The sequence below is a fragment of the Fukomys damarensis genome, unplaced genomic scaffold (assembly GCF_012274545.1).
Source record: "Fukomys damarensis isolate Sample0158 unplaced genomic scaffold, DMR_v1.0_HiC HiC_scaffold_25, whole genome shotgun sequence".
In the NCBI taxonomy this organism is placed as follows: Eukaryota; Metazoa; Chordata; class Mammalia; order Rodentia; family Bathyergidae; genus Fukomys; species Fukomys damarensis.
This window is the reverse complement of record NW_022900937.1, coordinates 16,939,273-16,950,969: the sequence shown is the minus strand read 5'-3', so window position 1 is coordinate 16,950,969 and position 11,697 is coordinate 16,939,273. Positions and strand designations below refer to the sequence as shown.

Sequence of the window (11,697 nt, the reverse complement as noted above, 5' to 3'; positions counted from 1 at the left end):
GTTCGACTCCGTGTCGCCCTCCGCTGTGGCCATGACTTCGGTGTTCGGAAAGCCCCGCGCGAGCACTGGGCCCCCGAGCGTGCCCCTCGAGGTCAACCTGGCCATCCTGGGGCGCCGCGGGGCTGGCAAGTCCGGTGAGTGGCGCGAGCTGGGGTGGAGACGGGACGCTGTGACTTTGGGAGCTTCTTTGCCTAACTAGGCTGGGCGAGCCCCTATGAATTTTCTTTGCCTCATTTTCTCCTTAGCTGGTTCTCAGCTCTTTCACCCTTGAGCTCAGTCCCTCCACCTCCACTGTCTTCTGCTCCTGACTGCCTCTTCCCTCTGTCTCCGTTTTGCATGGCTGTGGCTCCCCCACCGTGTTCTCTTACACCCTGTATCTTCTCTCTTTGGGTCTGCAAGTCCACCTTGCCTCCCCACTCCCCTCTCCTCTCCCTGGGGCCAGCAGCCAGCCTGGCTGGCTGGCACCAGAGGGCCCTGTTGGGCTCCGATCTTTGAACTTGCTCACAGCCTTGCTACTCTTGATTCAGGTTGTCACTGCTCACACCCCCCCCCCACTGAAGGAAGTTAGTGGAAGTCCCTGGCCCTCGGGATTTCTCAGGCAGGGGCCACCCGAGTTCCTTGGGATCCTGGGACAAGCTGTGTATGTTTATCAACCTTATTGGTTTCAAGTCACACCTCTCTGTCTTGACTTTCTGGAAATATGTTGGGCTGTGGTCCCAAGTGGCTGGGACTTGTCCTCACACACACACACACACACACACATACACACACCTCTCTGGGCATTGAACCCAGAGCCTTTGCACTGAGCCACATCCCTAACTTTTTTTTTTTTTTTTTTTTGGTGCTGAGGATCAAACTCTGGACCTTAGGCGCAGGGTCTTGCTAGTTACTAAGTTGCCCAGGCTGGGATTGCTAAATTACTAAGTAAGGCCGGGTTTTGAGGCCGGGTCTTGCTAAGTTACTAAGTTGCCCAGGCTGGTCTTGAACTGGCAGTCATCCTGCCTCAGCCTCTTAGAACCCTGGACCTGCAGGTCTGCACATCCAGGCCTTGTCTCTGTGCCACACCGGTCTGTAGGACTTATCTTTGATGAACCCAGACCTTGGGCAGAGACCCCCAGATAGAGGGTCGGTCTCTCCCTGCCTCTGACAACTGCAGGCAGCTACAAGTGGGGGGACACAGGATACCCCTCCACTGGCTCTTTCTCCTGGTATGGCTATCAGCGAGTGTCCTGCTCTGCTCAGTGAGCTGTCGGCTGCCTTCTCCGAGATTCCCAAAACTCACAGGGAGCAAGTGGCTACTCTGATTTTGAAGCCAGCCTTCTTGGCTCCAAGAGGGATCCCAGGATCTGGTTTTTCTCCAGAAAAGATTTATCCTTGTCCCTTTGAATATCAGCTTGCTGTCTGTAGCTCTGCAGCTGGTCCAGTTTAACCAGTGACTACATGAATGAAGGAATTTAAATTTCAAAATCTATTCCCAAAGTATTCATTGGCAAACTGACCCTGTGAGGAATTCTAGGAAAGAACTGAAAGGTTTCCTGATTTTGTAATGGTCCAGTGGCAGCTGGCTGACCTTACCTTCTTGTGGCTAAACTCCAGACAGAATTAGAGTCTCTCAATGCCCACTACTCCTGAGAACTTTGTCCTGGATTCTCTGTTCTGTGGCATATCCAGGGGACTAGGAGGCCCTCGGAGAGGCGAGTCCTGAGATGTGAGCTCCAGGACGCAGGTGTGATCTCTGCCACACAGATCTCACCTGGACCTTGTCTGGGATCTTGGCCATTGGGGCTCAGACCCTCCATGGCCCACAGCCTAGCTCTGCTCTCACTGTCTCTCTGGATTGCAGCCAAAGCCGGAATAAATGTCCCATGCTTTGGAATATGTGTGACTTGTCCAGGGTAGGGAGAGGTCCCTTCGGTTGGGGGGGGGTCTCACCAGGCTGACCCCAAGTTAGTAGTTCACAAGTCCTGACTGCCTCTTTTGGGTCTCTACCAACACCCCCTTATCCTGGCCTCTCATTGCCTTCTTGCTATTAAAAAAATCTGGGGTGCAGCTAGATGGAACTTGGCCCCCACATTTCTGGTTCCTTCTGAGCTTCTCAAGCCTGGTGTCAGCCACAGGTCACAGAAGTGCTACCTCCTAGGCCACACATAGTAGTGGACACTGAACACCTCTCATCTGCTTCCTGCAGCCCTGACTGTGAAGTTCCTGACCAAGAGGTTTATCAGCGAATATGACCCCAACTTGGGTAAGAAACCACTTGTCCCTGGACTCCTGCTGCCCTGCCTATGCCCCACCTGGAGTGCTCCTGGGGACTGACATCTGGGGACAGAAGTAGGCATCACCAGGATAACTCAGCTAGTGGGGGGAATTTTTTTTCTACTACTGTGGATTGGACTCAGTACTTTCTCATTGAACTACATCACTGGCCCTTTTTTATTTTGAGACAGGGTCTTGCTAACTTGCTAAGTTGCAAAGGCTAGGCTTGAATTTATGTTACTCTTGCCTCAGCCTCCCAGAGTGCTAGGATTATAGGCATGGGCTCCCCTCCCCAGCTTGAGAAATACTTTAAGTGCCACAAACTCAGAGAACTAAGAGAGACTAATTCACCCCAAAAATAATGAGGTGTGGTAAAACTTGTAAAAAATGAAAATAACCCTAAACATAGCAGATGTCCACATTCAAATAGGTATTGTTCTCCTAGATGGTCACTCACTGTTCTTTTCCAGAAAAGCTGAGCAGGAAAGATATTTGGGAAGTTCTCTAGGTGTGCTGGCTTCTGACTGTTTTTGAACCACATGAGGGAACTTGTCCTGCTTTTTGTTGATTTTTGTGGTATTGAGGATTAGACCCGGGGCCTTGCATGTTCTAGGCAACTCTCTAGCACTGAGCTATATCCCCAGCCCTTTTTAAATTTTATTTTTGACACAGGGTCTCATTAAGTCACCCAGGCTGACCTGAAATTTATGTCCTTCTGCCTCAGCTTCCCAAGCAGCTGGGATTACAAGTGTGTGGTACCATATCCTACTCACTTTGTTTTGTAGTTGTATCGTGGTATATTGGAAAAGGGGATGTTTTGGTGCCTGTGAGAGCTGGCTGGGTTCGAATCCTTGCTCTGCCGGTTATTGGCAACCTTGAGAGAGTTGCTCCCCTGCTCTGAGCTGTTATCTCCATCTGTGAAACAGGAATACCAATACCTATCTCGGAGAATTATGGCGAGGATTAAAGAAATAACAGGAAGAAGATCCAGCCTTGTACTTGACCCACAGTCAGTGCTTATTACTTGTTGCTTTTCCAAGGCCTGGTAACTTAAGATTATCTCAGATTGAGCAGATCATTGTTTTTGAAAATATTTTTAGCCACAAGACCTTTTCCTAGAATAACTTCTTACGTAGAACCTTAATACTTAAATAAAAGCAGCGTTTATTTGTACCACTGTGACTTACATCTCACATTTACAACTTTTCATTTGTTTGGGGTTGTTAGTTTGTTTTGAGATAGGGTCTCACTGTGTAGTCCAGTCTTGTGTATCCCAGATTGACCTCAGTCAGACTCATGATCGTCCTGCCTCAGCCTCCTGCACGTGGGGAATATAGTGTGCTCCACTGGGCAGTCACATTTTTTTTTTGTGTGTGTGAACCATCTCCTGGGTCCAATAGGGTGTCTGAATGATGTTAGGCTTTTGAAAATGGGGTTACTTCCTCATTGATAGAAATTGAGAAAAGCATTGTTAGGAGGTCTGCAGGGAGACCCAGGGCTCGGAGACACAGGCTGGATCTCCCAGTGGTGCAGCACCCAGCGCAGCAGGCCCCTGTGAAATGCCACGAGGCTGCCCAGGGGAAAGAGCTGAGCCCATTGGTGCCCGCTAGCCCCTCTGTTCAGCTTGGGTGAGGGTACTGAGTCCTGGTGCCAGAGCAGGGGGTCCTCAGGGGACCTTAGTCCTATTTTTTTTTTTCATGAATAAAATAATCCCTCCAAAGAGATCTTAACACAACCCAGGGTGTCAAAGAGAATTTGGAGGGATTCCCTGGTTAGGTTGGGTTTGTAGGACAGGCAATGTGGTGACAGTTCCCAGGACTTCCATCAGCAGAGGTCACCTCCTGAGGGAGCAGGACATGGGATGCAGTGTTAGGCTAGCTGAGGCAGGGGTTAGGAGAGGAGAGAGCTGGAGGAACAGAGGGCAGGAGAAGGTGGAGGCCAAGAAGGAAAGAAGCACGGGCAGGCAGGTGTCTGGGAGGGCACAAGGGGCATTCCCAAGGACGTTCTTCCCAGTTCAAATAATGCAGGCAGGCTGCTTGTACTAAAAATCACTTCTGGTGCCCCTGACATTCAGGCATCTTTGGGCATCCTGGCTCTTCCTGGAAACCCACTTCCCACATATCCCCTTCCCTGTTCCCAGTCCATACCTTGCACCAGGGCCCGGGGATGAGCCTGTTTCAGGGTGCTTTGTGCTTCCTGGTTGAGTAACTGAGGTTCTGACCTGGTGCTGGAATGTGTGGTCAGACGAGGGGGGCTGGGCCGAAGTGCTTAGTCACCGCCCTGAGCTGCAGAGACTTTCTGGGGGGTCAGTGCCATGCCCGGGGCTCCATCTCACTGCTGAGAACTGTCTCAGCTTGCCAGTTCCTGTCCTCTCTTGGTTCCAGCAACAGCTGGGACTGTGGGACCCAAGCATGTCCTTCTGAGGAGAAAGCTGGGATGCGGGGGAGGCTGCACCTCAGACAGATGTTGGCAGACAGTTCTTTAGCGCTTTCCAGGGTCTCCTAAGAGCTTAGGTGCATTTGGGGGCCCCTGGGGCAGAGATTCGAGCTTAGTTCCAACAAGGGGCACAGTATGAGGCACAACATAGTGTCTCTTCAGTGGGGGCTGAATTTTGGGTTTTAGGATTATCCTTAAAAGAAAAGCTGTTATTATCACCCATTTTTCAGGCAGAGAAACAGGCACAGAGGACTCAGTGATTTACCTGAGACTATAGAGAGCCTCAATACAAAGGAAGCGAAAGGGCCACTCTGTTTGTGTTCAGTAGGGGCAGCCTTATGTTACAGGGGGCCTGGTCAGGGGTCCATGTCGCACTGTGCTCTCTGAACCTGTTTCCCTGTCTGGAAGATGGGCCTAACAGCCTGAGCTCTGTCACTGTCACATCTGTGCTGTGCTGTGGCTGCAACAGAGCTGACAGGAGCAGAGAGATCCCCTGCGAAGGGCTTTGCCTGTGCTGAGCCCCTGGGAAGAGACAAAGGTCCCCAGGGCCCTGCTCTTTCAGAGGAGGTGGGGATGGTGCCTGCTTTGCCCTCTCTTGTTTTCACTCTGTTCCAGCAAGAACGTGCACACTCTGACCAGAACTTTTTTGGCTGCCTTTTAAAAAATGATTGTTGCTGTAAATGACAGAAAAATACTTTGGGACAGAGCTCTTTCCTCAACCTTAAGGTGCTAGGATATCAATGAGTGCTAGGAGTTAGGCAGTGTGGATATTTCAGGACTCCAGGGTGCCCCGTGTTGGGAAAGACTGAGCATCTCTCATCTTCCCTGCCCTCTGCTCAGAGCTGATCCACCAAGCAGTTGGGGAGTGTGGGGTCCAGGTGGGGAGCCAAGTTCAAGTCTCTTCTATGATAGGGCACTGTGTGGCTTGGGCAAGTGAAAGGCTTGAGGCTGCACTGCACAGCAGGGGACCAAGGCTGAACTGGGCGGGAATTTGCATCTGCTTTGGGGGGAGCACCTAAAAGGGGTGCACAGGATAGCGTTGCCAGGAACCTAAAGACAACATGATATCGGCATCTAGGGACAGCTCTTCTTGGGCCAAATATAGTTAAACATTTGGGGCATGTTTTCCATTTGATTTTTTTTTTTTTGTCTTTGCATAAGAGCAGCTATTTATCCAAGTCCCTGAAGCAGGCTGGGGACAAGGCGCTATCTGTGATTCATGCTGGATACTAAGGGCCCTGGAGTGTGTCCAGGCTGCCTGGCTCACAGCGGCACTCAGGGAAGTATGTGGCTGTACTTTCAGCCTGGCTGTGCCTCCAGGGAGGCTGAGAGCATCTCCATTGTACCAGGGAGGTCTTGCGGGGGGACATGCCCTGGGTGACCCCCAGGGAAAGGTGTGTACTGAGCTGGAGTTACTGGAAGATTGGGGGTGGGGAGACCCATCACCAGTATGGCAGTGATGTCCTATTTGCATGCCGGACCACTGACCTCTAGCTGCTTTCTGAAATTTGAGGTCCTAAGAAATGGAAAAAATAATGCTAAAAAAACTTGTGAAATCCAAATAAGGTCAGCAGTTTGGTTCATGGTAGAGTACCAGTGTGGATGCCTGGGTTTGGTAATCGTGCTAGGGTTATGTAAGGTATTAGGGTTGGGGCAGCTTAGGGAGATGTGCACAGGAACACTGCACTATGTAGCAACTCATGAGTCTGAAATTATTTCTAAAGAAAAAAAATCAACTAGGAGTGGGAGCCTGCCCTGTCCACTTTGTCGGTCCCCGAGCCCCTCCCCTTTCCAGGTGGTACCGGCCCCCTGTGCCCATTCAGGCCTCGCATGTCCCTGGGAGATGGGTTTGTTAAAGTGCAGGCCAGGAAGAAGCACTCAGCACAGCACCTGGCACAGAGGAAAAGCTTGGGATCTGTTGACCACTGTCACCACATTATGCCCATTTAAGATGATTTCAGTCCCCTGAGAACTGAACTGACTTGGCCCAAGTACACAGCTAAAAAGTAGCTAAAGTTGGCTTTGGTTCCACATCTGCAGCTGAAAACTCTTCTGCCGTTAGAAGGACAAGGATTATTTGTAAAACCCTCTTGGAGCTTCTCCAGGGTCAGACAGCCCTCCATCCGCAATGTCATGTGCTTCTCTTTTCCCTCATCTCCACTCCCGCTGGGGTGAAAGGGACCTTGGGACTCTTCCGTTAGCTGGGTACTGGTGTAGGAAAGGCACACAGTGGAGAGACTTGGGGTTTGGGGAAGCAGGCTGGCAGGGCTGCTCCTGAGCCTGTGCTGCTAGCCGGGTCCCTGCTGGCCTGTTCCTCGGGATGTTTTGCCTGTGGCCTGTGATGCTCTGAGCCCTGCAGGTGAAGCAGCGCCTGTTTGGTGGGAGTTCTGCATCCAGCTGAGCCTGTAGCCACTCCCGGGGCCCCTCGAGTCTGCATGGGGGTCCAGCTGTGACTCACACCCCGCTCCCTATGGAGCGGCCTGCCCTGCCCCTCACCTGGCTGACCATCTGTGTTGTAGAGGACACCTACAGCTCCGAGGAGACTGTGGACCACCAGCCCATCCACCTGAGGGTCATGGACACTGCAGACCCGGTAACCTTACCCCATCCCCATGGGCGGGCAGGAATGTAGGATCCCTTTAAAAGTCCAACTTGCTGCATGATCCTAAATGGGGCACAGACTTCCCTGACCCCATGTTCTTCATTGGCCCAGTGAGAAGCTCGGGGACCCTGTGTGGTGTAGCTGTTCACTTGTGCACATAGGCAGGCAGGTACACACCTGTTTACACAAATGCTCCTGGTGAGAGCCCCTCCGTCATCTCCCCCACGTCCTCACCCGCTCCCTTGCCAAAGCCAGATGCCAGTTATTCTCAGCAGCCAAGAGGGCAGCATGAACTTGACCTGAATCAGCAGTGCCCAGAGACGGCAGCTTGCTGTAGGAGCTGTGCCAAGTTCTTGGCTCTGTGCCCAAGCAGCCAAGGTCTCCAAGGCTCTGGCTGGGTGCTGGTAGAGCCGGGGTCCCAAGACAGTGCCTCCTTTCACACCAAGCCAAGTTCACATTCAAGTGCTCCTTTGAAAAGGGCCTGGGTGGGAAACAATATACAGAGATCCGGCATGGGGAAACGGGGGACTGCGCAGGTGAAGGTCTTTATCCCACTGCCCATGAACTCTTGCGCCCGCCCGTGCCCCCGGGTGGACTCCTCCCCTCGCTGCAGGATACCCCCAGGAACTGCGAGCGCTACCTGAACTGGGCCCATGCCTTCCTGGTAGTCTACAGCGTGGACAGCCGCCAGAGCTTCGAGGGCAGCAGCAGCTACCTGGAGCTGCTCGCCCTGCACACTAAGGAGACGCAGCGCAGCTACCCGGCCCTGCTGCTGGGCAACAAGCTGGACATGGCCCAGTACAGGTGAGTGTGCGGCAAGTCCCCATGGGATTAGTTACCTGCTGTGAGGACAATTGCACAGGGGTAAAAGGATGGTATTCGGAGCATAAGGTGTCCCTTGGGCTTCGCAGCAGCCAGGGAATGGACCCCAAATGTCAGAAGAGAAGCCACTCCTTCCATCCTCATGGGTCTCTGTGGTTTTTCTCGGCCTCGCCCTTTCTTGCCTGAGCCGGCGTGACCTTCTGGTCCCACCCCAGCAGCTGACTGGGTTCAGGGCCCAGTTCCATTCCAGGGCCAGGCTCCGAGGGGCCCTCAGGTCAGTGGCTGCTCTGGTCCAGCCAGCTCTGCCCCACCCCACTGCAGCCCCCCCGCAGCTGTGCCGAGGGCTGTGCTGAGTTCCTTAGACAGGCTGGATTTGGGCCAGAGGTCGGGACCAGGCCAGAGGGTGGATGACCACAGAGTCTGCAGCCATGTTTTGCTTGGCCAGCACAGTGTTTGACAAGACAGGAACTGGAATGTTTAGGGGTGAGGCCTGCTCCCTCCCCACGACCACAGCCTCACTGCTCCCTGAGGTTTCTCTCCAGCATCTCCTCATATTCTCATCACCTCCTGGCCCCGAGGCAGTGGAGACTGGGATGCCACACTAGGCGAGTAGTCCCACTGGTCTCCCTGGAAGCCACTGTCCTGGGTGGTAGGTATCCCCCACCATCCACCTAGCCCTCCCTTCTCAAGCTGCTCTCTCCTGCTTTCCTAGGCCCTAGAGCCCGTGACTGGTGGGGACTTTGGTATTGCACAGGTTGGGTGGGCAGTGGGAGAAGGGAGCTGTGGTTTCCTGAAGGGGGCCTACCGTCAGCGGCCCAGGGGGCTTGTGATACTAAAGTCACCGCGGGGTCTGAGGAATCGCAGGGCCCAGAAGAGGGAGGGGTCAGAAGATCCAGTTGTGAATAGGGCAGTTTTCAATATGGGGAATTAACCTGCTGATCACTGTTCTTTGCCAAAGAGATTGCCTCAAAATGCTTTGGGAGCAACTGGCCGGGACTGTAGGGCTTGAGTGACACGGCGTTAGTTCCTAAGGATAAATCGTGACAGTTCATCTCCCACTTGCTTGGGTCACATCGAAGCATTAGCCGATCAGGACCCGATGGCCCACTGGATGTTCTAGCTGCCCTGTGGTCGAGGCCACCATGATTGTCTTGCAGCTACAAGGTGGGAATGCGGTTAGAGCAGTGGTTCCTGAGCCCTGATAAGTTCATCAGGGCTGGGACAGTAGAAAAAAGGACCGTGCCTGTCACCCCTCATACGCAGGCTTGAGTCTCTGAAAATTCATCAGTCACGTCCTGCAAGGACAGAGTTCAGGTTTAAGCTTGTTAGGAAGGCAGATTCAGCGACTTCCCTTTCCAAAGGGCTTCCTCAGGGAGTGGGGGGCGCAGACCATCACAGCCCCAGGGTATGTGTATGTGGGAGGTCAGATGTTCTGCCTGTGGGTCTCAGTCACCTGCTCCCTCTGTTGCTCCTGCCACGGGTGAGCAATGCCCATTTTCACTAGGGCCCACACTGGGGTCTTCCGTCATCTCCTGGGCTGTGCCACTGTCCCTGGAAATGGCAGGTAGAGCAGCCGAGCAGCTTTGACTTTGGCCTCCAGACTTCAGGGACCCTGTCTTCTCCCTCCTAAGAGCCAGTCTGCTGTTTCCCCCACCTCCATTGCATGGCGTTTTGGTCAGAAGCTTCTAGAACCTTCCCATCCTCAGATGTTCCATCCTGTCATCACACGACAAGGTGGGGAGAGGTGTTGCCTCCCCTCTTTGTGTCTCCCTGCTCTCCCTGCCCCTTCCCTGGGCAGGAAGACAGATGTTCCCACAAGTCCCATGAGTCCAAGTCTGCCAGCCACAGATTTCTCAAGTCGCCTCTGGTCCATTCAGCTGCTTTTCTCAAACCTGGGCTCATCTCCTGATCGAGGGACCTGTGCTGGAGTAGAGAGAGAGGAGACTGGACCTGGTCTTCCTCTGGTCACAGGCAGGTCTTTCTGGGGGACTTTGGCCAGCTCCTCACTAACCTTCATCCTCAGTTTATCAACCACTATGCATTGAGCACTGACCTGAACCAGGTACCGTGCTAACCACTCAGGACCTCTTTTCTAAATCCTGACAACCGCAAGAGGCCAATGTCACAATCCCGTTGTGCTGACGAGAAAACGGGCTCAGGGGGATGAAGATGCAGGCAGCCCCAGCCAGGAGGCAGGGACTGAGGCAGGACCCGCCCCTCCTGGCCTGGAGTGGCCCCTCCTGACTCACTGCTTCTGCTTCGCCTGCTCCCCACCAGGCAGGTCACCAAGGCCGAGGGTGCGGCTCTGGCTGGCAGGTTCGGGTGCCTGTTCTTCGAGGTCTCCGCCTGTCTGGACTTCGAGCATGTGCAGCATGTGTTCCACGAGGCGGTACGGGAGGCTCGGCGGGAGCTGGAGAGGTGCCCCCCCGCCCGGCCCCTCTTCATCTCCGAGGACAGGGCCCCTACGCACCAGGCACCACTTACTGCCCGGCATGGGCTGGCCAGCTGCACCTTCAACACGCTGTCCACTGTCAGTCTGAAGGAGATGCCCACCATGGCCCAGGCCAAGCTGGTCACCGTGAAGTCATCCCGCGCCCAGAGCAAGCGCAAGGCGCCCACCCTCACCCTCCTGAAGGGCTTCAAGATTTTCTGAGGCCTCCTCCTTGGCAGCACCGGGGTTGGCCACTGAGTGTGGCTGTAGAAACCGGGGACTGGCTTTCGATGACAGCCTTTCCCGCTGATGGCCTGATGGGCAGCTGCACCTGCCTCCAGCACCAAGCAGTGTCCCCACACTGTGAGCCAGATTGACGGGCTGGGATGCTGCTGCTATTCATTCCTATCAGGTCTTCGTCTCCATGGCAACCACTGCATCTAGGGCCCTGTTTCTAGGGAAACAGCCATTGCTATAGCCCAGAGATCTGGGGTCTGCCATAGCAGGAAGAAGCTGGTGTCCATTCTGCTGCCATGATCCCTGCTGCTGCATAGCTGAGAGAGCTATGTTCCATCATGGATGGACAGCTTGCAGAGGCCTGCAGGAGGGCCTGGCCTCACCTGGTTGGGGGCAGAGGCAGTGCAGCTGCTTAGAAGTTGGAGCCTGGCCCTCCTGTTCTCTTACCTCACAGGAGCCCCAGGCAACAACCCTAGTGTTTCCAAGAAAGATCTGCTTAAATTCTATGGGAAAGCTGGACAGGGCGAGGGGTCCCAGGCAGGGGTATTTCCGGTTCTTTGCCTTTCAGAGAGGGGAGAAGGGCACCTTCAAGGGGATTTTACCAGGATTCAGGGTCCTCTGTCCTCTCTTTATTAAGGACTTCATCTGCAGACCCTCAAGACCAGCCTCAAGTTTAGTGACCGAGGCTGCAGAACACAGTTGTCCTCTCCAGTGAGAGTTCCTGGCCCTAGACGGCTCACAACAGGTAGGGTCAGATGCCACCTGGCAGCCACCAGTCGTCCGCCCACTTGTAAATAGAAATGGTATAGTCTGCAGTGTGGTTTGGCAGGACTCATGACCTCCAGCGACAGATCTGAGCTTTCAAAGTCCACCTTTTTTTTTTTTTTTTTTTTTTTTTTTTTTTTTTTTTTTT

The 11,697-nt window shown here is 53.7% G+C and overlaps 1 protein-coding gene across 2 annotated transcripts in view; it reads left to right on the top strand.

The window, feature by feature from the left end:
* The window catches only part of Rasl12 (RAS like family 12), a 17,176-nt gene extending 5,485 nt beyond the window's left edge, over window positions 1-11,691 (top strand). Inside the window, exons 1-5 of one of the 2 annotated variants that reach the window (XM_010641139.1) lie at window positions 7-134; window positions 2,189-2,245; window positions 7,212-7,285; window positions 7,908-8,098; window positions 10,394-11,691. In XM_010641139.1, the coding sequence (XP_010639441.1) occupies window positions 32-134; window positions 2,189-2,245; window positions 7,212-7,285; window positions 7,908-8,098; window positions 10,394-10,769 (801 nt within the window). In that variant the 5' untranslated portion in view covers window positions 7-31 and the 3' untranslated portion in view covers window positions 10,770-11,691. Of the gene's footprint in view, window positions 1-6; window positions 135-2,188; window positions 2,246-7,211; window positions 7,286-7,907; window positions 8,099-10,393 lie in introns of those variants that run through there. The other variant, XM_010641140.3, reaches the window with a different exon arrangement.
* Window positions 11,692-11,697: the final 6 nt, after the last annotated feature.